The following is a 25,113-nucleotide window of genomic DNA, read 5'->3' on the forward strand; positions in this document are numbered from 1 at the left end:
CTCCAGCTGCACGCCCGTGAGTGTTTATGGCCCTCTTGTGGTGGCAGAACGCAGCAACCTCCTCTGGGTGAAAATAAAAGTTTATCTTGGGAACAAAACAAAACCAGCAACACATGAAACAGAATGACTTTTTAAACCATACCATACCACCTTTATTTATATAGCACTTTAAAAACAGCCATACGGCTGACCAAAGCGCTGAACAGTCGCACAATAATAGAGATAAAAAATATAAAACAGTACAATAAAATACAGCCAACAATAAAAAAAGACAAGCCAATAAAAAAGTACCAACAAAACCTTACGATGGACGATAAAATAAAGAGTAGTAAAAGCCAAACTAACAGCTAACTGTTAAAAGCAAGGGTAAAATAGTGTGTCTTTAGTCTAGACTTAAAATCTGCCACGGTGGATGCCAGTCCAACTGTGACTGGAAGTTCGTTCCACAGTTTAGGACCGGCGACAGAGAAAGCTCTTTGTCCGCATGATTTGTAACACGCTTTCGGGACCTCGAGGAGCAACAGGCTGGAGGACCGGAGTGTGCGACCGGGAGTATAAATTGAAAGGTCAGATAAGTACACGGGGGCAAGACCATGGCGGGATTTGAAAACAAAAAGTAGGATTTTATATTGGACCCTGAAAGTGATGGGCAACCAGTGAAGGGATCTGAGAACTGGTGTTATATGCTGGCGCCGTCAGTACGTGTTAGGAATCTAGCAGCTGCGTTTTGAACGAGTTGAAGTCGGGCAAGGGTTGACTTATTGACACCCAGCAAAACTGCATTTGAGTAGTCGAGCCTAGATGTGATGAAGGCGTGAACAACTGATTCCAAATTTTTCTAGATAAAACAATCGTTTACAGAGAGTGAGACACAATGAGGTGACTTCCCGTTTTATTTTATTCCTCAAATATACTCAGATACCGTCACAGTTTACAACACCGCTTTAAATTTAAATACACGACAAAATAAATTCATTTCATACAAAATTAAGTCAGAAAAATAAATAAATATTAGCCAGATGGACCACTCATCATTCTGACGCTTCTTCCCTCTCTCACCTTGACCAGACTGATCTACAGCAGACAGGAAGTGGACTTTCCCGGCTCTTACTCACTTCCTGTGAGAGGGTTTGTCAGAACAGAAACTCTTCTGAATGAGAAGAACTTTTTAAAAAGTATTATGGGATGTCTGGATACCTTCCATACAGTAATCCACGCAGATTCTATCCAATTCCTCTGTTAGCTTTTCCCACCAAATGGAAAACTTCCAGAATCTCCTTTCAGGGTGGAAAACCGGTTCCCAGCTCCTGCTGATGTCTAAAGAAACTAAATCCTTGGATTCATCCATCCGGCCAGACTCCGCTGAAGGGAATTTCACGCACAAACGGATAAAAACACACACACGGGATGTCAGGATGCATGCACAGAGCGGGAACGAAGAAGATCCGCTTTATTCACGCCGACATAAACTCAGAAGGACCCAGAGACTCCGAACACCATCCTGAACCGTTTCCTGAAGCGACCTGCCTGGTTGACCTTTACTGGAGGCCTCCAGGACTCATCAGGCTATAATTAAATCAATAAATAGATCAATAAATAGATATTTGTGATTGTAACACTCTGAAATACAGAATACTTCCAGATTTATCAGTAAGTACTTTGACTATTTACATCAGCACAATACAGCACACACACACACGCACACGCACACACACACGCACACACACACACACACACGCACCTACAAGTTGGGGAAGTCTTTCCCACCAAAGAACCACGACACGGTGAAGCTTTAGGGAAACACTCACATGGTCCGTTTCTCAGACCAGTACATGAATCTAAGAGTTTCTGTTAATTTGATGTTTTAGGATCGTTTCACACAAACTAACCAGCCTCTGGTTCCTGTCCAGTGTGTAGTCGTAGGTCCAAACGAGGCTCTGATGTTGGGTTTGGGTTCACGCAGACCTGCGTCTCCATAAACGGATTCATTTTACTGAATCGGCCGCTTGAAGAAACGGAAAAGAAAAGGTCCTGTCGGAGGTTTCTTCCTGTTTAAGGGGAGTTTTCCTTTCCACTGTCGCTACATGCTTGCTCAGGGTGGGGACTCACTGACACAAGTCAGTGACTCGATGCCACCTGCTAACTAACTGGCATCGTGAACTGAATGTTTGCTCTGAAGTGCCTCGAGACGACTCTTATGAATCGGTGTCGTATAAATAACTCAACTCAATAATATGAATATTGAATAATAATAAATGTACTGAAGCCTGATTTTCTTAGTAGTTTCACAAAAAAACAGCAACTGGACTTATTTGTCTTTTAAACACCTCCTTTGTCATCGGAGTAACTTTGTCACTTCAAAGCAGAAGGAGCAGAGTGTGGAGGTTTGTGTCGGGTTCAGACCACAGGACCTCGGATCTCCTCCAAAGATGGCCTCTTGCTCCTTCAGACCACCGGTCCTCGAGCGAGTCTCCCTTCTTAAGCTGTAAGGGGGCGGCTGAGTCTTTACCTGAAGAGTCGTCTCTTCTGTGTTTATAAAGTTGTCGTTTGGTTTCCTCGACATTAAGTTGAGTTAACTTTGAACACGCAACACCTCGGCTTCTGTTTCAGACACAAAACGAGTCTGAGCTGAGAAACCTGCTCAGGTGAGAAGTGAAAGTAAAGAAATCCGGCTGCCGTTATTTTACCGACTAGGATCCCCGGTCCTGGGAAGCCCATTTAGAATCGTCCTCATGTAAGAAACCCCTCCCACGAGAGGCGAGCCGGTGACGCTAGCTAGCTGCCGTGCCAGCTCTGCTAGCTTGATTTTGGTGGAGATTACTAAGACGAGAGGAAGGCCGCCACGGGGGATAAAATTAACCCGAGTTAATCCTCTTGAACAACACTTTGGCTCGGTTTTACGGTTTGGGATAAAACTGACGTAACTTCCTGTAATCGGTCCCAACGAGACGAGAACAAAGCCGTTACTGATCTGGTTACACGCGTGTAATTATGGGATGCTGAACAGAACTTTGCAGACGTGTTCCTCAGGCTCAGCAGACGTGATGAGCAGAAACCAGAGGCTACACGAATAAAACTGATCCTTCATTTATAATTTTAGAACAGCATGCAGATCTAATCTCTGCTCCGTTGAAGTTCCAGAAGCATAAACATCACAGAGGAATAGAAAAACACTTCAGAAGATCAGAGGAGGAACGGATTGTCACCGATGGTGATCGACTCATCCAGGAAGCCTTCCTCTTTGGTGTGAGGAGAGTAGCCGATAAACGGGTTTAGTCCTGCCGAGTCAGAAGAACTCGACACATCAGCTGTTCCCAAAGGATCCTCAGCAGGATATCCCAGCGGCATCATTCCCATTTCTCTCTGCGGATTTCCTATGACAAAGGTAGGTGGGACCTTTCCAGTTTCTGGAGCCACCTGAGCTGCACGGAACACACAGGGGGCAGAGAGAGGTGCTCCAACCGCCCATAATGGTTCCTTAAGCTGTGCCGTCTCCGCAGCTCCGAAAATGGGAGGAATGGCTCCGTGAGCGGGTGTTAGGCTGGGACTGAAGGGATCGTGGTTTTGGGCTAAAGGGTCGGCAAAAGCCCCGGATCTGTCCAAAGGAGCAGATGCCATCCCTTTGGCTTTGAGAGGGCCTGGGAAAAGAGTCAAAGTGATAAGAGGATGCAGGGATGACGGGGACGGAGGGCAGTAAGGAGGAACCGAGCGAGGGATGGAGGTAGGGAGGAACGGAGCGAGGGAGGAATGGAGAGAGAGAGGGAGGGACAGAGTGAGGGAGGGAGTGAGGGAGGGAAGGAGGGACAGAGCAAAGGATGGAGGGAGGAACGGTGCGAGGGAGGGAGGGACGGAGTGAGAGACGGAACAAGGGATGGAGGGAGGGATGGAGCGAGAGGGAGGGACAGAGTGAGGGAGGGAGTGAGGGAGGGACGGAGCAAGGGATGGAGGGAGGAACAGAGCGAGGGAGGGATGAAGGAAGGGAAGAACGGAGAGAGAGAGGGAGGGACAGAGTGAGGGAGGGAGTGAGTGAGGGAGGGAGGGAAGGAGGGACGGAGCAAGGGACGGAGCGAGGGAGGAACGGAGGAACCAAGCAAGGAAGGTATGGAGGGAGGGATGGATGGAGGTAGGAAGGGAGCGAGGGAGGAAGAGAGGGAGCGAGGGAGGGATTCCAGTAAAGAGAAGGTGCATCAAGTAGAGCAGAGAGAAGGGCGAGAACATTCCTGTGGGTTAATATAGACTCGCTTCTGTAGAGTAACTTTATATTGTGTCACTAATGTTCACACACACACACACACACACACACACACACACACACACACACACACACACACACACACACACACACACACACACACACACACACACACACACACACACACACACACACACACACACACACACACACACACACACACACACACACACACACACACACGGAGGAATGGGCTTGTCGTTAGTCAGTCTCAGCTCCTCGCTCTGAACCGGGTCTCGGTGTTTGGTTCCTGAATCATCCCAACACAAACACGCTTCCCCGTCCCGCTCGGATCAGGCTTCCTTCTGCCACAACGAAGCGATTCGGACACAATCCCCCTTAAAGTCTGCGTCTGCGGAGCTCCTTGTTGGTCCTTACCGATGGCTGGTGTCTGAGCAGCGAGCGTGTTGCTGTGGGAGTGACGTTTAGGTTTTGGGTCAGGGGCGAACAGATGGTCCAGGTCAACCAGCGCCGCCCCCGCCGAGCCCAAAAACAAACCGGTCTTTTTACACGTTTCCTCCTCCTTCGCCGTCCGCTTCCCTGCAATCAAATAAAGGTCCGTTGCTACTCTAAAAGGGGTTTTCTTCGGAGGAGGAGTCAGGGAGGAAGAGAAAGTGAGAGAGAAAGGTTAATTGGTTAGCACTGTTAGCCGGCTGATTCGTGTGAAATTAGGGATGAAACGGAGGCGATGGAGGAAAACGGCACAAGCAAAGCCACACGGCGTTAGAGCCGCCATATCCAGCCGAGCACTAGCCCGCTGCTCTACACCCACGCAGCTAACGCAGCAGCACCAGTTCATTTTAGCAGAACAATCAGAATGAACATATTCGCTTGGAGCAAAGCATTTAGCGGACATCAAACTAAAGGATCGGGAATGTTTGATGACTGTTGGATCAGAAACAACCAGACAGAGTTTACCTGCGCTGGCGCTGCTCAGCGCCCCCCACGGATCGTTGTTTTTAGATCCATCTCCAAACGGGTCGCCAGACGAGTCCAAGGGGGAGGCAGGCGTCCCCCAAGCATCATCCGTGGAGGCCGGAGCCGACGCTGAAGCAGGTAAATAAAAGAAAAATGTTCCATTTCTTAATGAAAATGAAGGAAAAGCTTTAAATGTCCTGACATATTTACTTTTACACACAAATAAAACATTTATTAGTAATTACTGAAATTCAGACTGGGCTCTGACTCCTTTGGTTCTCATCTGAACCGTTCAGCCAGGATGCTGAACGGTTAAGGAGAACGCCGAGGCTCTGAGAGGGACATTAGAAGATGTAAATTATAGATGGAGGTAAACTACGCCTGCTCTAGAGTTGCTGTGGACATCCAAAAGCACTCGACCGACTCTGGACGACACAGCTCTGGGTTTACGGCAGTTGGTGAGAACCGTTTGGCTTATGGTGCAGAAGTTTGCAGTTTTCTGATCATCTCCAAGGACATAGAACTACTCTAGAAGTAGCAGGGATGGTTCTACTGTTGTTGGGGTTATAAAAGAATATATGACAGCATGAATTATGAGCTAACACATTAGTAAGCAACAGCAGCTAAAGGAGACATTCTGTGTGGAGTTCATTACTGAGATGCCTCCACGGGATTGAATTCTTACCTGGAGCACCCCATGGGTCATTGTCTGGTTTGGACGAATCTCCAAATGGGTTACAATTATCATCTCGTGAAGAGGCACTCGTTCCATCGCCCCAGGGATCGCCACCCTTTGGAGCATCCCCCCAAGCATCAGGCCCTGTGGTTTGAGAAGTGGTTGAGGCACCCCACTCATCTGCTTTGTCTTGGGGCGAAGACACTGGAGGGGCATGGAAGGGATCTTCTGGTGGACTGGATTGGACTGTGAAAGGGTCCTCCTTTGGTGGCGAAGAAGGCACAGCAAACGGGTCATCCTTTGTGGGTTTTGATGCTGTCGAGAAGGAATCCTCTTGAGAAGACACAGGTGCAGCAAAGGGGTCATCTTTTGTAGACTTGGGTGATGTAGCAAAAGGATCTTCTTTCGGTGGTGTTGGGGGTGCAGCAAAGGGGTCGTTTTGAACAGGTTGGGTTGGTGATGTAAAAGCATCGTTAGGAGGTGTTGTGGGAGAAGTGAAAGAGCCACCTTTAGATAATGATGGCTCTGGGAAGGGTTCTTCTTTAGGCGTTGTTGATACTGGTGCAATGAAAGGATCGTCAGTTTGGGTGATAAAAGGGTCGTTTTTAGGAGCACTAAACAGATCTTCCTTGGGAGCACCGAACGGATCGTCCTTGGGAGCACCGAACGGATCGTCTTTGGGAGCACCGAACGGATCGTCCTTGGGAGCATTGAACGGATCATCCTTGGGAGCATTGAACGGATCGTCCTTGGGAGCATTGAATGGATCGTCCTTGGGAGCATTGAACGGATCATCCTTGGGAGCATTGAACGGATCATCCTTGGGAGCATTGAATGGATCATCCTTGGGAGCACCGAACGGATCGTCCTTGGGAGCACCGAACGGATCGTCCTTGGGAGCATTGAACGGATCGTCCTTGGGAGCATTGAATGGATCGTCTTTCGGAGCGCTAAATGGATCGTCATTGGGAGCATTGAACGAATCATCCTTGGGAGCATTGAATGGATCATCCTTGGGAGCATTGAATGGATCATCCTTGGGAGTATTGAATGGATCATCCTTAAGAGTATTGAACGGATCGTCCTTGGGAGCACTGAACGGATCGTCCTTGGGAGCACTGAACGGATCGTCCTTGGGAGCACTGAACGGATCGTCCTTGGGAGCATTGAACGGATCGTCCTTGGGAGCATTGAACGGATCGTCCTTGGGAGCATTGAACGGATCGTCCTTGGGAGCATTGAACGGATCGTCCTTGGGAGCCCCAAATGGATCGTCCTTCAGAGCACTAAATGGATCATCTTTAGGAGCATTGAACGGATCGTCCTTGGGAGCCCCAAATGGATCGTCCTTCAGAGCACTAAATGGATCATCTTTAGGAGCATTGAACGGATCGTCCTTGGGAGCCCCAAATGGATCATCTTTAGGAGCATTGAATGGATCGCCATTAGAAGAACTAAAGGGATCAGGTTTGTCTTTTGGTGCTGCAAAGGGATCCTCATCAGTTTCTCCTGTTTCTATTTGATCTTCCTCCGTTTTTGCTGGTGCCCCCCAAGGATCACTACTAGGTTTTTTCGGGGCTCCCCATGGGTCCTTCTTAACTTCCTCTTTCTCCTCCTCTTTTTCGCCTCCCCAAGCGTCACTTTTTGCATCATTGGATTTGCCTGCATCCTCCCATGCTAGCTCGTCTTCACTCAGCTTGGCCTGCAACAGTAAATCACAGAATTGGTAAACGTACTCGGGTGTCGATGGTGGCTCAGAAGTTGCTGCGGTTATACGCAACATTACTGGACTGCAGTGGTTGACAAGATAATCTTACTGCAGTACTGATGCTCACACATGTGCTGTGCAGTCTCCTTGCTAAATACTCACCCTTCTGTCTACTTCTTTCTTTTCAGCTTCCTGTCGAAGTCGCTCCTCCTTACGGGCAGCAAAAGACGCAGTCAAGTCAGCCACAGAGGGTATGTTGTCCAAGGATGGAAGCCCTGTAGCTCCGGGAACATACACCGGTTTGTAGCCAGGATCTTTAACGTTGTCTGCGGATGAAGCTGGTCAGCAGAGATGGGAAAGGAATTAATCCTTCATGCGTAAAAATATTTTAAACAGCAACAGTAATTTAAAGGTGACACTTAAGGTCAACAACGCCTCACCTGCAGCGCCTTTGGACGTCTTTTCTCTCGTCTTGAAAGCAAACTCTCTTTCTGCCTTCAGTTTCTCATCATCTTCCATAAGAACAAGAACAACTTTGGCCTTCTCTCTTACATTTACACCCTAGAAGAAAAACACCAAGGTTGGGACTTTATGGCAGTATGAACGTACCTCTTTTTCCAGGTAAAAATGAACTTTTTCTAAAAATAATGACACATACACCGCCAAATATCCACTATTTAAACAAGTAAACAAAACACACTGCACCTACAATAAATCTATTTTGTAACTGATAACTTACTTTGGCTGTTATGAGGTTATAAAGTGATCTTTGCTCTAATACCACTCAGAGATTTCATTTTTAACAGCAGAGATGTGTCACCTGGTCTTTGCCATCCTTTTCTACGAAGCGATACTCTGTTAGGGCTTTAACGATGTAGATGTTTTCTTTCATTTTCAGAAGCACACGATCATCGCCGGTCTTCAGCAGGTACTCCAGCAGCGTCAGAGACTAGGAGGATCAAAGCTTAAAAATAAACAGCTACACCAAGTAAATTGATAACTCCCAAGTTTTCCTAAAAGCTGCTAAAACTTTGTTTTTATGACATGGCAGAATATGGCATTTTGTGCTAATAAAGGCATTCTCTGTAAGAGTTATGTTCTTCATCACCTTGTGGATGTGTCTCCAGTTCTTGTCATCCTTCAGCCGTTTCCACAGCATAGTCATGATCTCACTGCAGGCTATTGCGTTGTAGGTAAGATCAGAAATGTCAGCCATCTGAGAGCTGGACGGACCCCAAGGGTCATTGGATGTGGCCTCTCTAACCTGCAAAGGAAGCAGGTGAGAGATGTTGTGTCTAACAGGCGTGGGAGTAGGAAAATAAAATAAAATGATGTAACAGTGGCAGCTAGTGAGACTGGCTGCAGTGTGACATTGCCAGTGCTAGATGATGACCCACCAGCTCTACCACAACAATTAATTTCACATTTAATCAGATTAAAATAAAAAAAAGTTCACTCACAGCTTTCCATAACTAAAAATCAGAATGACAAACAACAACAGCAAAGCTGCTGCAGCTAAATACATATTAATGATAACTGGAGACCCACATCTGATTGATCAACATTTGTCATAAAGATCAATGTCTCATGTTATACACTATGCTTAAAGAGATGAAAATCCCACAGCTTTCATTTGAAAAAGTGCTACAAAGTTGTTCATTTTATCAAGCAGTTAATTGGGCCTAAATTTGATGGTAAATTAAAGGAGAATGATACAAGTTGTAGGAAATCATCTTAAATAAATAAATCAAAGACCACAAAGAGCTAATTTCCTTAAATCATCCAAAAATGAAGCTAGAAGACTAGTGTTGTGACATTGTTGTGGTGCTTTCTCTGTAACTGGTGCACTGGCACCTCCAACAACAGGGTGTTCGTTAATATGGTTGTTATGGTTACAGCACAAGGTTTCAGATGTGTGTTTTGGTCAATCTGAAATGTAATTAGGTAAAAACACTCTTAGTTGTTTACTAAATAAACTAGAGAAACTAAACATGTTTTCTCACCTTGACCTCAGCCTCAGAGTAGTTCTGGACCAGGTTCTTCAGCTGTCTTCGGAGCATGGAGGATGTCATGTTGTCCAAGGATGAAGGTGGGGGATGACACCACCACAATCTGATTCAACACAAAACAACCCACAATGCAACAAGCTCCAAAAACTAAACAACAATGGTCCACAAATAAGTATGCATTACCACATATTTGCAAATACCTTGAATAAAATCTGCTTCCTCTGTGGAAGTGTCACTTGATTTGCTCGTGAACAAAATTGTCTGGGTCACTGATCTTTCATCCTGTTTTCTCTCCCTCCTGCCTGCATCAGTTTGTGTCAGAAACCAGATCCTGCAGCAGCAAAAATCAACCAATCAACACAAAAAGATGCTGAAACAGCTCCTGAATTAATAAGCAACAACGGTCAATAACAAATACGTGACATTAAGGCTAAACTACCCTGCTGTAGACGTCAGCTTCGTCTCTTTTTGACATTTTCTCTGCGGCAAAAACACTGATCCTCACCTTTATTTGTCAAATGTTTGGCCAGGCTACAAGCTAGTTAGCAGCTAGGTGAGAAAGCACAAGCGAAGAAATAGCTTTTAGTAAACGAGATGCAAAGTGTGACCTAAAATAACACAGCTTCGCTGTGTTTACAGGTTACATCTTTAAGGACTAGAAAGCATTTCAGGACCTCGGAGAGCGACTGAAGACAGTTAGCTGCCGTCAATTTGGCTAACGGGGAAACTGCAGCTGTCAAGCTAGCGAGAATTAGCTTAAACATCACCTGGAATAATGACTAGAAAAGGCAGTAATATTTAAATAAAACTGCCTCTGACAGTAGTTGATAACGAGATATACACGTCAAACAAATAAAAATGATGGATATTTAAAGCCAAAACAAAGCTCTAACCACGGAGAGATGTTCAGGAATCTTCGAGGAGACGACACGACGCAGCTGTTTCCGTTTCCGCTGTTTTCAGCACCTGCTCGTCCACGCCTCCTCACGACTTTTGTTTATCGTTGCTCCGCGCATAAATAGTCGTTTCTTCCGCATATCTCAATATGTTATTATAGAAAATGTGACCTGAAACCTATAAAGTATTTCAGATACTATAGTTTCAATAGATGGAGAGTAAATCACAACATTTGGTGGTTTGTTCGTGCTTACCCTTTTGGGCAAGCCAACTTATCATATAAAAGTTGCGGAACAAATAATGAGAATAACCTTCAATTGTCCCTTAGCAGGGAACAGCAGGACTGAGCGCAATTTGTGGCAGCGGCAGCGCGAGTGGCACTTGCGGTGGGATAGGATGTTTATATTCATAGATGTCATATAATACCCACAACACATCATGAGAACATTAGCCATATTTATATGTGCAAACACAAGACATTGTGTTTGAAAATGATAAATGACCCGCACTTGTATATCACCTCTCAGAGTAAGGACTACAAAGCGCTTTACACTACATTGCATCATTCATCCATTCACACACACATTCACAGACTGATGGCGATGAGCTACGATGTAGCCACAGCTGCCCTGGGGCACACTGACAGAGGCGAGGCTGCTGAGCACAGGCGCCACCGGTGCCTCCGACCACCACCAGCAGGCAAGGTGGGTTAAGTGTCTTGCCCAAGGACACACTGAAGGCACTGAAAATACCATTGAGAGGACATTTTGATACATTGGACTTCATACATTGTATTTGTAGAGTACAAGTTATGATACTTTTAATCTCTCAAATGTGAAAACTAGAAATTAATCTATTAGTTTTAATTGTTATTTGCAGTTTAAACATCATCTAGTTGTGCCCTTTTTGAATTTGTTGTCAAATGTAAATGTATGGACTACACGTCCTGAATTTAATGCCTGGTTAAATTAAACTTAAACTTTTTAACACAAGAAGTCTTGATAATTTACAGGATTATATATATATATATATATATATATATATATATATATATATATATATATATATATATATACCACAAAAGAACAATAAATGTTTAAAATAAAGGTCAAAATTCCTCTAAACCGTAATCAAAAATTCTATTGAATTATTTTTTTCTGAAACAAATGATGCCATTTTCACCATGAACAAAAATGAACTTCATCACCAACATGTTTGATTATATGCTTAAACGGCTTGCCTTACACTCTGCCACCCTCACGCGCTCAGTCCCCCTCAGAAACGAACAGAATGAATGACTCAAGCACAACTCCTCCCACATCAATAAGAGTTGGAAGATGGCGGCCGAGGGAGAGTACGAGTCGATCCTGTGCGTTAAACCGGACGTTAACGTTTACCGCATCCCGCCTCGAGCTTCAAACCGCGCCTACAGGTAAGGGAACACCTGCCGGGGTTCGGGTGAAACGGAGTTCGGTGCAGCTCGGCTCGGTTCACGCATGGACACTCGGCACCAGAGCCCAGCCTCAGAGTGACACAGCTGTCTTTATTTCCTGAGCACACTTGTCCGTTTGTTGGTCTGGAGAGAAAACCGTTACCGTGTTCGTGACGCTGCTGGAGGCGCAGGAAGGTGATCCGGTTAGTCTTCATCCACACCGGGCCAGGGTGGTCAGCCTGCCAGGAAGAGTCCTCATTAGTGAAAGCTGTGGTGATGAATTATTAATCTGAAATCTGGAGTCTACTCTGTTTCATTGATCCTTAAGAATAAAACTACCCCACTGTGGTGACTCCTGCATGGCCGGACATTCCTCCTCAAGGGCCTCGGGGCAATAATAGGGGGCCCCCTGATCTGCCCCCACTGCTTCAGCATTTGCTGCCAGCCGTTTCATGACCGGTGAAGCCCTTCACTGCCAGCATTTCTCACCGTTTTTACTGATTTTTTTAACTCATTCACTGCCAATGATGACTAAAGTCGTCATTTGCATTTTTTTACTGTTTGAGCATCGGAACGAGCCCCCACGCTGAGAGAACAAACATCTCAGCCCTGAAGCTGATCTTCATCCGCATACGTCACAGATCACATGATCAGGAAGCAACACATACATGTGTTAGGAGATCTTTTTGGGCCGTTCCTGTAAAAAAAAGTGAGGCGCGAATCGGAAAAGCGTCTGCCGATCACAATTCGACAACGGATTATGAAAGAACGTGTGACAGTGTGAGCATCCTGTCACAATGTCCCGATAGATCATGCGCCCTGGCTACTTGGCCAAGGGGATGTCCCTTTGGCTGACTGGTTGGAGCGTATGACTCTCGCCCGGGAGTCTGGGGATTGAATCCCGCCCGGGCCCTCGTCTCTCCACCTTGCCACAAACAGATAACGCTCGAAACACGCGGCTTCTTCCTGATGTAAGAGGTGAGTCTCCTCTTTGTTTTGGTTGTTTTGGCATCGACATCATGCTAGCGCGCAACGTTCTGTGACTCTTAAAAAAAACAGTAAAAACGGTGAGAAACGCTGGCAGCGAAGGCCGTTAATGATCAGGAAATGGCTGGTAGTGAATGAGTTAAGAGTGACAGAATGTCTAAACAACAAAAACAAAGCGGAGACTCGCCTCTTACATCAGGAAGAATCTGCACATTTCGAGCTTTATCCGTTCTTTCATAATCTGTTGTTGAATTGAGATCGGCAGAAGCTTTTCCGGTTCGCGCCTCACTTTTTTTTACAGCAGCGGCTCAAAACGATCTCCTAACACATGGATGTTCTGCTTCCTGATCATGTGACTTGTGACGTACGCGGATGAAGATCGGCTTTAGAGCTGAGATGTTTGTTCTCACGGTGCGGGGGCTCGTCCGACGCCCACACAGTAACAACATGAACACAATAGATAGCGTTCTGATGCAGTTTTTCTAATAACAACTAAGTTTAATCCAAAACATCATTTTTCACTCAGATTCGCCTTTTCTCTCCCTGAAGCAATCTCAGACACCTGCATGCACGCATTCATAATTATATCATCCTCAATCTTAGCACATCCAACACAAGGTCTATTTGTGCAAGCTTAAAATATCAACTGTTAAAGATTGTCCAACAAGGTTGCCGATGTTGATTTATTTTTCCTATGATTGTCATTTCAAATCATTAGTTTAAATTGAAGAATTAAAACTCTTAAATTTCAAACTTGTCTTTTCATTGAACTGAAACACAGACACACGGATATGATCGTCAGTTTATCGATGAAAACAACCTTTGAGTCTTCTTATCTCTATAACATTTGGTTATTAATTTGTAAAAATTAATATTCCAGTTTGTTCTGTAGAATGGTTCCTCTTTAATAAAAGAGCCATAAACCATTACACTACACACTGCACATTTCGAGCTTTATCCGCTCTTTCATAATCTGTTGTTGAATTGTGATCGGCAGAAGCTTTTCCGGTTCGCGCCTCACTTTTTTTTTACAGCAGCAGCTCAAAACGATCTCCTAACACATGGATGTTCTGCTTCCTGATCATGTGACTTGTGACGTACGCGGATAAAGATCGGCTTTAGAGCTGAGATGTTTGTTCTCACGGTGTGGGGGCTCGTCCGACGCCCACACAGTAACAACATGCCAATGACGACTTTAGTCGTCATTTGCAGTGAATGAGTTAAATGTCATTACAAAATTAGTTATAAATTTAGATTTTTCAATATCTTCTAGATTTTAGATGCTTTTACTAGACAATAAATTTAAATCTTTACTTCTATGGAGGACTTTTATTGCCAAAATAAACAATAAAGCACATTTGGAAATGCATAAATATTTTCTAATACATTGTTATTTACATTATTTATCTTGTCTCCACATTTATTTATAGTCACATTTAAATATTTAATAAAAGAAAGACTCCACCATGTAAGGCAGCCATATTTTCAGGTCTGATGTGCACAGCTTTTATTACTAATCCAGCTGCATTTTGTTATGGACATGCACGTATTCTGATCTCAGCCAATGAGGAAGCGGAATTCAGTGCATGTGTTGGGACAAAAAAATCTAAGAAAATGTAAATAATCCTCTTTTTAGATCAGATTTGGAAAACGTGAAAAAAGCGGCAGATGTTGCAGGACGACAATTTCACTTTTTCTCACAATCAGATTCATCACAATAACTGAAATTAGCAGTCATATTAACACATTTTTGCTAGGACATTTGCAGCCAAAATAAAAAAAAATCAAATTATGTTTGAACATTTATTATTGGCAGAGCTTGATCGGGAAAAAAAAAAGTATCTGTACAAACGTTTACAGGGATTAGTTTATTTATTGTTGCATTCTCGTTAGCTTGTATCCTGGCTAACGGTTTGGATTCAGGACATAACAGGGAGGTGGAGTGTACAGTCGGTAAAGACGGCTCTCCCTTGCCCCGCCTCCAACATGCCTCCATCTAAAAAGGCTAGGTTACCCAGAGTTATCTCTGTAGTTATGCTGCTATAGGCTTAGACTGCTGGAGGACACACTGACCACTTTTCACACTCTACTGCTTTCTTCTACAATCTGCTCTTTAACTGTATTATTTCCTGCTATTTCAGCTGTTAACTTTATTTTCTCTCTAAGTGTTTTTCTCCCCAGAAGAAGCTACAACGATGTTCTGCTGAGCTGTGGTGGCCTCATGGAGGGGACCATCGTCTAGCACACTGCTACTAACCACTAAAACATTCTCCCTCTCCTGATAATAACTTTTTGCTTTCCTTGACGTTGGATGTGCTACTACTAGTTTACCCGTTTAATTATAGATCCACTAGGATAAATACAATAAAGTTTATCTCTCACCAAATAGAATATTTACTAAGAAATCACAATGTAACCATAGACACACTGCTGTGTGTGTGTGTGTGTGTGTGTGTGTGTGTGTGTGTGTGCGTGCGTGCGTGCGTGCGTGTGTGTGTGTGTGTCTGCTCTGTCTTCTCGATCCCCAGTGAGTCGTGGAGGATGGCTGTTTATACTGAGCCAGGATTCTCTGGAGGTTTCTTCCTGTTAAAAGGGAGTTTTCCTCTCCACTGTCGCTTTATGCTTGCTTAGTATGAGGGTTGCTGTAAAGTCACTGACACGATGCACTTTGCTGGGTCCCTTATACTGGAAACCTTTTCTGATTGGCTTAATGAACTGACCTGAATTGGAATGTTTATTATGTGAAGTGCCTTGAGACGACTCTTGTCGTGATTTGGCGCTATATAAATAAAATTGAATAAAATTGAATTGAATAACCTAGAGGTCATGAGTGACCTCTTGTGACTTGTCAGCCTGGTTTTTATTTTATTTTTTTATCACATTTTATAAGCCTCCCCCCCCCCAAACTAAGTTCGAGAACAGAAGACGCTTCTTGGATGAGCGGTGCAGCAGCTCTGAGATAACCAGAGAAGTCCACCTGTTTTGATTCAAAACTCAGGATACATCCCAGCTTGTTCTCATTAACTGGTGTCTGCAGGGCAGCTGACTGGAAGCTGGACTCTCCAGACTGGTCCGGTCGGATGAGAATAACGGCTAAAGGAAAAGTAGCGTTCATCAAACTAGAGGACAAAGTTTCAGGTTAGAACATCTGTTTTTTGTATCAAACCAATTTTATTTATGTTTTTAAAACTTCCTGGGCTCTGAAGGCACAGCTGATGTTGACACCTCCCCTGAAAGAATGTTGGTTATGCATTGTAGCCCCAGGCTCTATGAGAATGCAGCCTGGCCTGCCAGACCCGTCCTCTGTTTAATTCTGCTCAGAGAGAGTCTGGTAACCCACAGGCAGAGAGGCACATAAGGGGCGGGACTAGGCAGCTCAAAAGCAACCATCAGAAAAAAGGCGGAAATGCCGACTGCACCACGCGACGCTGTAGTTTTTTAGCTGTAGTCAAAAATGGCGTCTGGCGACGGCGCAAACATCGTTTTTTAGAAGAAAGGCTTTTTGTGCTTCTACTTTTTGTGGTTTTAAAGACGTGTCCAAGTCATTTAGAACAGAGGAAAGAGCCGCAGCAAATTTCGCTTCAGTCGCCATGTTTATGACAGACTCGGCGCTGTGGTGTGTGACGTACCTGTAACGATTCGTTAGTTACATCGTAAGTAATGACCCATAAAATGTGAGATTCCATTGGAAATATGAAATCAATTTGGTGGATCTTTGAATATTACTTCAACCAGAAGATCGGAACTTTTTATTGCAGGGATTAGGTAACACTTCTTATTAACCCAGAGTCAAGAGAGAGAGAGAGTCAAGTTTTAAAGTTAAGATTTGTTTCTAAACAATTTAAAACAAGGCTAACTCTAACTCTAAACACTCTATGTGATGAATGGATCTAGAGGTGAATGAGGCAAGATGGATGGTGTAAATGTGGAGTGTTGTTATCAGAACTCTCGTTTTCGGAGAAGCGTTAGTTCTGTGTGGGAGCGAATGGCTTGCTCTAAACTACAGTCGGAGTTTCACAACCACATTCAGACGCCATATTGCCGCTCCACATACCCTTATCGGAGACCTCCGATGTAGATCCAGAATGCCAGGTCCTCGAACCCCCTTTTGGTACCGGAGCCGGTGAAACAGCGTACGGTATGACTTGGATTGCCTCCAGGTAAACGACAGGTGGTTGGCGGCGTCAGCGGGACCCTGAAGGGTCACTGAGTTCAGCTTTACTCTGAAGGAGCGTTGCGTCAGGTGGAGCTTGCAACAGGTTTTATTTTCCAGCTGGTCAAGGTTCTTTGTGGTTAAAAAGTTACGAGTGGCCGGCTCGAAACTCTAGAACGTTGAACTCATTTAAGGGTGAAGTGGGAATTAGTTTTATAATCCAGATGTTTTGATTTATGGTCGAATCAGGATTTGACAACAAAAGGGGATGGTATAAACACCACGCAAAGCCACGCCACGCGTCAGAGCGAAAGCTCTGATTGGATGAGAAACAGGAAATGTGTCATGTGACTTAACATTACGTGTGATCAGTCTAGTGTCTAGTTTAAAGTTTTATTACTTCTTATATACTGTCATAGGATTATAATATCAGGTAATTAATATTCTTATTTCACAGATTGATTGAACATTGAGCTTCGCATGATTATTTGGACTAACAAAGTTATTTAATTATTTATTAAAAAGAAGAGTAGAGTCTTCTGTCTTGGTCTTGAGCTGGAAAGGGAGTGAAACAGTTTAGAATGAGAGGCATGAGACCTTGAGAGATTAGGATGTTGAGGGAGACCGTGTCTCCCCAGCTTGAGCAGAGCAGGCATGACCTTTAGGTCAGAAAGCAGTCATTTCATTCCGCTACATACCCTACTCAGTGCTGATTGGCTCGGTTAGAATTCTCACGGGGTGGGGTTATTTGAATAAGAGAGTTCCCAGAGCCTTTCTCTGTGCAGAATTAGAGGAGGAGTCTGGCGAGCCAGGCTAATGAGAATGGGCGTCGCCCTTTAGGACTGCGGGCCTCACTGGTTCTGGTGGCTCTTTGAGCCTTTGGAGATGAGCTATGCTTCTTGTCTGTCTCATGCAGGACCAAGGCCCGCCCAGTAGGCGGGCATCCACTAAAGTGTCTGACCCAATCAGCGTTAGCCTTAAAGGGTGAAGCCCGTACGAAGTAGAACATAAACTGTTTTATATTTCTAGTGGAAAATGGGTAAAAATTCTCTTCTGAATGGGTCTTCATAGGGGAGCTGTTTGCACAAGCACCCGTGAAGGACTATCCGGGTGTTTCGGTGGAAACTGTCAGCGACTCCAGCCGGTACTTCGTTCTGAGGATACAGGATGACAGCGGTGAGGACCTCAGAGATTAAGTCCATGATTTATAATTCTGTGGATTTTTGAAAATCCTGTAATTCATGTCGGCATCGCCGTCTTTTCTGTCTGCAGGCCGCAGTGCTTTTATTGGAGTTGGTTTTGGAGACAGAGGAGATGCTTTTGACTTTAACGTGGCTTTGCAGGATCATTTTAAGTAAGCTGGAGTGTTCTAGCGTCAAACGTGCATGGGTGTAATCTCATTGCTGCTTCATACTGGAGCTCAGATAATGACAGTGACCGTCTTCTGTGCTGCATTCTTTTATAAGAAGCCATTTTCCAGGGTTTCATTTACAGCTGCAGATGTTGGTCCTGCAGGCTGCTGAGGTGCACCGTTGCTTTGTTTTCTGTGCTGATTGTGTTTCTGCTGCTCTGTAGGTGGGTGAAACAGGAGAATGAGCTGAGTAAAAACGCCCAGCTCGGGGATTCAGGACCAAAGCTGGACTTGGGCTTTAAGGAAGGACAGACCATCACGCTCAATATAGGAGTAAGATGCCGCTCCACTAAAAGGGATTTTTGTCAGCATTCCCTGATTGTGTTTTAGATCACATGAGAGCCTCTTAATGCATCTGAAGTTATTAGCAACTGGAAATCACAGTAATTCTTCTGCAATCTGATTTATGTTTGAGCTTTTTGGCTGCTTGTAAATTTTACAGACACCTGAAGCTGGAAAGGATTCAGACATAAAGAACTACAACTAATTGTTGGTATTTACTGATGATGAAAAAAGTCAAAACAGATGGAAAAATCAACTTTTTTATGCTTTAAGTTCACTGATAAAAATGAAAAACTCGTGCAAACCGCTGAACTTTCTCTGTGTAAAATTATAAAATGTTCAATTTAAACATAATAAAATATCTATTTCTCCTTTTTAATAAATCTGAGTGAACATGAGAACGATATTCAAAAACAGGAATGATCATTTACTTCATCTGCATCAAGAATTAGTGCATTAATTTTAATTATCATCTGTAAAATACCTTAAACGAGTGTTTCAATCTGCTGAGCCACACTTTATTTCTCCTCAGCATTTTGCTCAGATGAGTTTAAAGGGGCGTTATGGAGGTTTGACAGCCAAAACATGTATAGAAATAATAAATGTCTTCTTCATACGTTCTCCTGCAATGCCCCTGGCATTTTTACAGCGATTGCCTGTTTTTCTGTAAAATCACAGAAAAAGAGAGATGCTCGGGTCGAGCAGGCTGCTTCATGCGCGTTCACGCTCAGGCATCGCCCGTAGCATTTGCTATCCGTAGCTTTAGCAGCAGAGAGAGAGGCAGTGCCACTTTGTCGCTGTTCCTAACGCCTAGTGACAAAGCTAGCTACATTTCTGAGGACCTTTAGCTACTTTCTGTAGAACTTTCTTCTAGATATTTCCTGCAAATTAGCAACAAAATAGCCATTTTCGCTCCGAACTGTTCTTTGAACGTTGTTTCAGCTGTCATCAAGGATATAAAAGTTACAGATAGGTTGGATGTCATTGAAGTTTTAGCTCACCCAGTAAAGCGTCTGACTCTCATGCAGAAGAACTGGGTTCAACTCCAGTTGTGAACAGAATTTGTCATTTAGAGTTGCTTTTTTACATTAATGGTATTTTTTTACAGTAAGACGCCCAAATTTTTATTTGAGACTCGCCGAACGGCATTAAATTCGCAGATAAAAAAGATGTGGGTTCAACTTTCATTTTGGAACAATTTTTCAAGCAAGGGAAGGGAATGATGTGAGCATGCAGGAGGACTGACCCATCATAAACCTTTGTCGGCTGTGCTGAAGAGAAAGGTACAGAACCAAATTATTTAATTAATTAGCTGCACGTTCTCCTGTCCTCTGTCCTCTGGGCCACACACACACACACACACACACACACACGGGACTGTCTCAGCTGTTATTTTCGTTAAGGAGTGTGCACGTACAGCATGCGCGCCTCGTGCACGAGCCTACTATTGAAGCTGCCGTTACGCTTTTGGCCTGAGGGGGCAATCATGAGCATAAAAATTCAAAAGTCCGTAAAGTCCCTTTAAAATGGTTATTTTTTGAGGTTGGTTTCTGAAAAAGCTCACACTGGACGTTGGATTAAAAAGTGGAAAACAACCTATTAGAGCAAATGTATCCACCTGTTTTGCATTATTTGTGCTATTCTGTCATTATTTTATTCACACATTTGTGTAAAATGTGACACAAAAAGCCCCAGCTATCTTTAAAGTTGTGCTTATTAAACAGAAGTAATTTCCATTATTTATGTGACAAAAAGTCACTTCTGAAACTCGAAAAGCTGCAAGTGGCCCCAGAACAACAGTTCACACACATCAGGATTAAAGAAAATTAATAAATAGTAAATCATTTGTTATCTTAACAATTCCTGTTTTCTGTTTATTTTTATTTCTAGCAAGGAAAAAAGAGGGACAAGCCCCGCCCCCAAAGCTCAGGTGGATTTGGACTCCTCCCACCACCACCTGGAGGAAAGATAGCCCCTCCCTCCTCATCGGGGTCATCCAATCACAACATAGTTCCGCAGACAGGAGACACAGCTACAGGTAGCTAACACCCGGGGCGCTCAGCCTCTGCGGGCGTTTTCCACCCTGCCTTTAATCGTTCCTCTCCTCCTCTGCAGGCTGCCTGCTGGATCTGGACAGCAGCAACTCAAACGCAGTCGTCCCACCAAACCCTAGCTCAGATCTCCTCTGGGGAGACTTCTCTGCTCCAAAGAGGTAGAACACAGTTCTCCAATGTTTTAGAGGATTTGGCTGGAAATCTGTGATGTTCTCTAGAAAATTTCGATCGGGGTGGCCAGATGGGGCCAAAGACTTTTTTGGGGTGGCACACCAAATTGGTCCTTGTGGTAATGCTGGGAGAATTTAGCCTGTGGTGATGTGCTGCATTGCACCTTTATTAGTTTTTATTAAAATAACTGTACGTATACATTTTACAAACACAAACATTTCAGTTATTTAAAATGTTATATATAATTAGCAATGGGTACCGAATTCGGTACATTTTAAGGTACCGACCAAATTCCACAGTACCGACTGAGCACCGATTCACCTCATTTGAATCGGTGCCTCCTTTCGGTACCCGTCCTTCATAACGAGAACTTGCCTAGACAGCTGCGCAAGAGCGTTATGTCGTCGGTCGCTGCGAGCCAGTTGTAAACAGAGCAGCATGGTAGAAAGAACGCACGCTAAAGCTTGGGTCCACTTCACTAAATGTGATGGGTAACGGGTGATGATGAAACCAGCGACAACGATCTAAGTGAGACATCCTCATCTTAATCTGCTCCGGTAGGTAAATGAAATGTTTAAGATAATGTTAGCTTTATATGTTAGCTTCCGTTTCGCTAATGATGTGTTCGCTTTCTCCTCGGAACTCGAATTTCCAACTAGAAGAACATGAACGCGCTCTAAAGTTTGGCTTCACTTTACTAAATAAGACGGGTGATTGGGTGAAGATGAAACCAGCGGCAACGATCTAAGTGTGAGGCATCATCGTTTTAATCTGCTCCAGCAGTTAAATAAAATGTTTAAGATAACGTTAGCTTGATAAATTAGCTTCCATTGCCACCGTTGTTATCAGCTAATGGTGCGTTCGCTTTCTCCTCGGAAATTCTAACTTCCCAGTAGGAAAAATCAAATGAGAAAGGACGGCAAAAGGAATGAAGATACACAGTAAATTTAGTTCACAGTAAAGATGTTTGCTTCAGTTTAATTATCAGCTTATAAAACTACAAGGACAATGTTAAAATACAAACAGTTGGATGTTATTTATCGTGATATTTATCAAATATGGTTATATATTGAGAAAAATATACATTTAATTATTCTGGGTCAGAGACTCATGATTATATGTAATTTGCTAGAATTAAAATCCCTGCCACCATATTGCTCAGAGTCCATCTAAAGAAGTAGCCGCCATCATTGAAACGTCTCCATTCAGACCAGAGCAATCGATGTGATCAGGGTTTGTCCCTCCCACTGGTCATGGTCGAAAAAATTCATGAAGAAACAATTAAAACATAAAAATATAAAGTTTTATAACTTTTGATAAATTATATATTTATAAAACTAGTAAGATTTCAGAGTTTAATCAGTTAATGACACAGAAAGTTTTATTTAATGCATTAATTATTAAACATGTTGCACTCAGTACTCCTGTGTTTTTAGTATTATTTCCTTAAAGTCCAGGAAACCACAGAAATATTCCTCTTCGACTCTTTTCAGTTCCGTTCCACCTCCGTCTCGACTTCCAAACTCCACAAGCTGGATCCAGTTTTGAGCCGACGCCGGTGACGTCACACGTGATCCTTCATCTCGCCCGCTTTTGTGTCCATGGCTTCCTGCACAACGCGCCGATTAGCTTCCACACGCTCATCCTCAAGGCAGAAAACTCAGTTTCACCTCATCAGGTAAATAGAAAGACGAAGCCATGAAACGATGCGAGCCATCTACAGAAGAACATTTAAGGGCTACGTCCAGCAGAGCAGCAGGTGTTTTTATTGTCTCTGTCTGATTCAGCTCATCTTTGATATGGGATGGATTTTCTGCTCCACAGCTCCTCCTGCTGGTTGTTCAGAGTTGGACGTCACAAAAAAAACTGCTGAGACCATAAAAAATTAAAGAATCTAAGAATAAATATCTACATATTTGCATTATTCATGAAATTAAATTAAATTTTGGTCAAAAACTTCAAAAATCGGGCATAAAATACGCTTTTTTATCCCAAGTGGCTTAAAATTTCCACTTATGTGGATCGTTCCTAAATAAAAGAAAAGTTATGTTTTGTACTTTATTACAAATTTATTCTATTTCAGTAAGAAAACCAGTTTGAGAGAACTTGTGAAGTGTCTGTAGACTTTAAACCTGAATGAGTTCTTTGATTTAAAACCTCTAATTGCTATTTTTTTTTCAGTCAAATGCGCAATTTGCTTGAAGTTTATTATGTAAGCATATTTCATAAAAAAACACCTCATTTATAGTTTTACATGTTAACCACTACTGGAACCAAGAGCACTGTGCAGAATCTAGTATTTACTGATTTATTGAAGTAGAAAGTGATATTTTATCAGCTAAATAACTTTAAAATATTATGAAATACATTAAAATTACTCATGAACAAATAAAATCCAGAAATCTTTAAAGTAAATCATGTATGTTTATTCTGAGCTCCTCAGTATCAGCTCACAGTTCCTAGCCTTTTATCATGCTTACAAATACACATTTATAGAGATTAATGCATATTATTTTTCTGCATAGTTGCTTTCTGACAAAGTATTTAAAATAGTTTTCACCATTTAACTCGATTAAGCTTGTTAGGAACCTGCTTTTCCTGTGAGTTAATCAAATTTCATGTTAGAGGAGCTTCAATGTGGAAAATAATGCGTTTAAAACACAGTTGAGGGTTAACTTGACCCCCATTGTTATGTTTAAATCTGAAGAAGAACAAGGAAAAGTTCTAGTTTTTGCATCAAAATCTAAGTGAATTAAATCCGAAAACCGTGAGATTTGATGCTTAGACTTAATACAGGGTATCCGTGGGTCCTTAAAAAGTCTTAAAAAGTCTTAAATTTGCTTTTCCATATTTAAGGCCTTAAAATCCTTAAAAATGACAAATAATATTTAAATGCAGTTTCCAAAGGTCTTAAATTACCAAAGACCCAGTAAACAAGATATTTTTATTTCTATAAAATTTTTGTGAATTTGTAGTTGGTGTTCAGCGTTTTTGTGTACGATGTTGCCGTAAGCGGAACCGTACACATTCAGTTGGTTGTGAAAGGGGGCTGTTTTTAGATGAGCACATTAGCTGGTTAAGCTAGTGGGAGCTTGCGCCATGGGGAAGTGCAAGTTTAATAGTAACTGGATGGCTAATCCCACGTTTGCGACGTGGCTAGCACCGGTTCCAGGCAATAGCTGGAAATTATAGCTTAAACTAAATTTTAAAAAATAGCTTAAATTTGGTCAAAGTGGCCTTAAAAAAGGTCTTAAAAAGTCTTAAATTTGGCTCCCTTAAACCTGCAGATACCCTGTAATAGAATGATGATCCTGGAAATTCTTGACTAAAGTTTAAGTCAGCGACGTAAGAAGCTTCTCCGTTGGAGGTGGTGTCCATCACTCAGAACCTCAGGCTCACCAACGTATCCTTATAACTCCCAGAGTGAAAACGCGACATGGATGATGGGATTTTTGTGAGATCCACGCCCGTCTGACCAAACGATTGTTTTCCACCCAACTGAATGTTTTCACGGCAGCAAATGGAATCTGACTGGAGTCGATTGTGAGTTTAGACAAAGTTTACAGATTCTCGTTTGTTCTCTACAGTAAATTAGTTTCGATGTTTGATTAAATGTGATCAGGTCACATGAGCTGTGTTTTACTAGCATTAAGATGCAGAACAGGGCTGCTTGTATGGAGGTATATATGGTGCAAAATATAGGATTTTCTCGATTTTTCTCTTTGACTTCTAATTCCCAGCGATAAAACACAAATACCTTTGCACCATATGTACCTCCGTAGTCTTGTTCCATGTCGTCATGTGTGTTGTGTTTACATTACTACTGCTAGCTAAACGTTTCATTCCGCTCTGGATGTAAAATGACTGGATTAACTTGATTTATGACCAATTTCACGAGAGGCAATAAAACCTATCAAAAGATGATCAAAGTCTTGTTGTTCTTTTAAACACCGGGAACTTTACAGGAGATCGCAGGACTTGTTTTCTTTTCTTATTGTGTTATTTACCAAAGTAAACTTTTCAAAGAGTAACAGTGGATCAGTGAACTAATTATAACTTAACACCCTGGATGTCAGATAAAAGATGGAAACCATTAGATATGAAATGTTCATGCAGGTTTTGCACAAATAAATGATAAATGATCCGCACTTGAGTAGCGCCTT

At 43.0% G+C, this 25,113-nt stretch overlaps 2 protein-coding genes across 7 annotated transcripts; one reads left to right on the forward strand and one right to left on the reverse strand.

The window, feature by feature from the left end:
- Positions 1-128: 128 nt before the first annotated feature.
- Positions 129-10,654, reverse strand: LOC107394843 (epsin-2). 4 transcript variants are annotated; one of them, XM_054745328.2, is made up of 11 exons: positions 10,457-10,654; positions 9,764-9,894; positions 9,558-9,666; positions 8,663-8,818; positions 8,375-8,503; positions 7,995-8,115; positions 7,717-7,892; positions 5,856-7,548; positions 5,171-5,299; positions 4,631-4,792; positions 129-3,638 (listed from the first exon to the last, which is right to left on the reverse strand). In XM_054745328.2, the coding sequence occupies exons 3-11, from the start codon at positions 9,624-9,626 to the stop codon at positions 3,184-3,186; spliced, it is 3,090 nt and encodes a 1,029-aa protein (XP_054601303.2). In that variant the 5' UTR covers positions 9,627-9,666; positions 9,764-9,894; positions 10,457-10,654; the 3' UTR covers positions 129-3,183. The 4 variants fall into 4 exon arrangements, with proteins under 4 accessions (XP_054601303.2, XP_054601304.2, XP_054601305.2 ...); XM_054745329.2 differs by lacking the exon at positions 10,457-10,654 and adding an exon at positions 10,003-10,260; XM_054745330.2 differs by lacking the exon at positions 4,631-4,792 and having other exon boundaries at positions 10,457-10,651.
- A 1,089-nt stretch (positions 10,655-11,743) lies between these two features.
- Positions 11,744-24,879, forward strand: necap1 (NECAP endocytosis associated 1). Of its 3 annotated transcripts, none has more exons than XR_001574041.3 (9): positions 11,744-11,892; positions 15,917-16,017; positions 18,104-18,208; positions 18,305-18,386; positions 18,608-18,716; positions 20,616-20,763; positions 20,841-20,937; positions 22,444-22,628; positions 22,775-24,879. XR_001574041.3 is itself a non-coding variant. In XM_015974002.3 (8 exons), exons 1-8 carry the CDS (start codon positions 11,798-11,800, stop codon positions 22,496-22,498), a joined length of 792 nt encoding a protein of 263 aa, XP_015829488.3. In that variant the 5' UTR covers positions 11,744-11,797; the 3' UTR covers positions 22,499-24,879. The 3 variants fall into 3 exon arrangements, 1 of the variants encoding a protein (XP_015829488.3); XR_008564147.2 differs by having other exon boundaries at positions 24,238-24,879; XM_015974002.3 differs by having other exon boundaries at positions 22,444-24,879.
- Positions 24,880-25,113: the final 234 nt, after the last annotated feature.

The sequence above is a fragment of the Nothobranchius furzeri genome, chromosome 19, assembly GCF_043380555.1.
Source record: "Nothobranchius furzeri strain GRZ-AD chromosome 19, NfurGRZ-RIMD1, whole genome shotgun sequence".
NCBI lineage: Eukaryota > Metazoa > Chordata > Actinopteri > Cyprinodontiformes > Nothobranchiidae > Nothobranchius > Nothobranchius furzeri.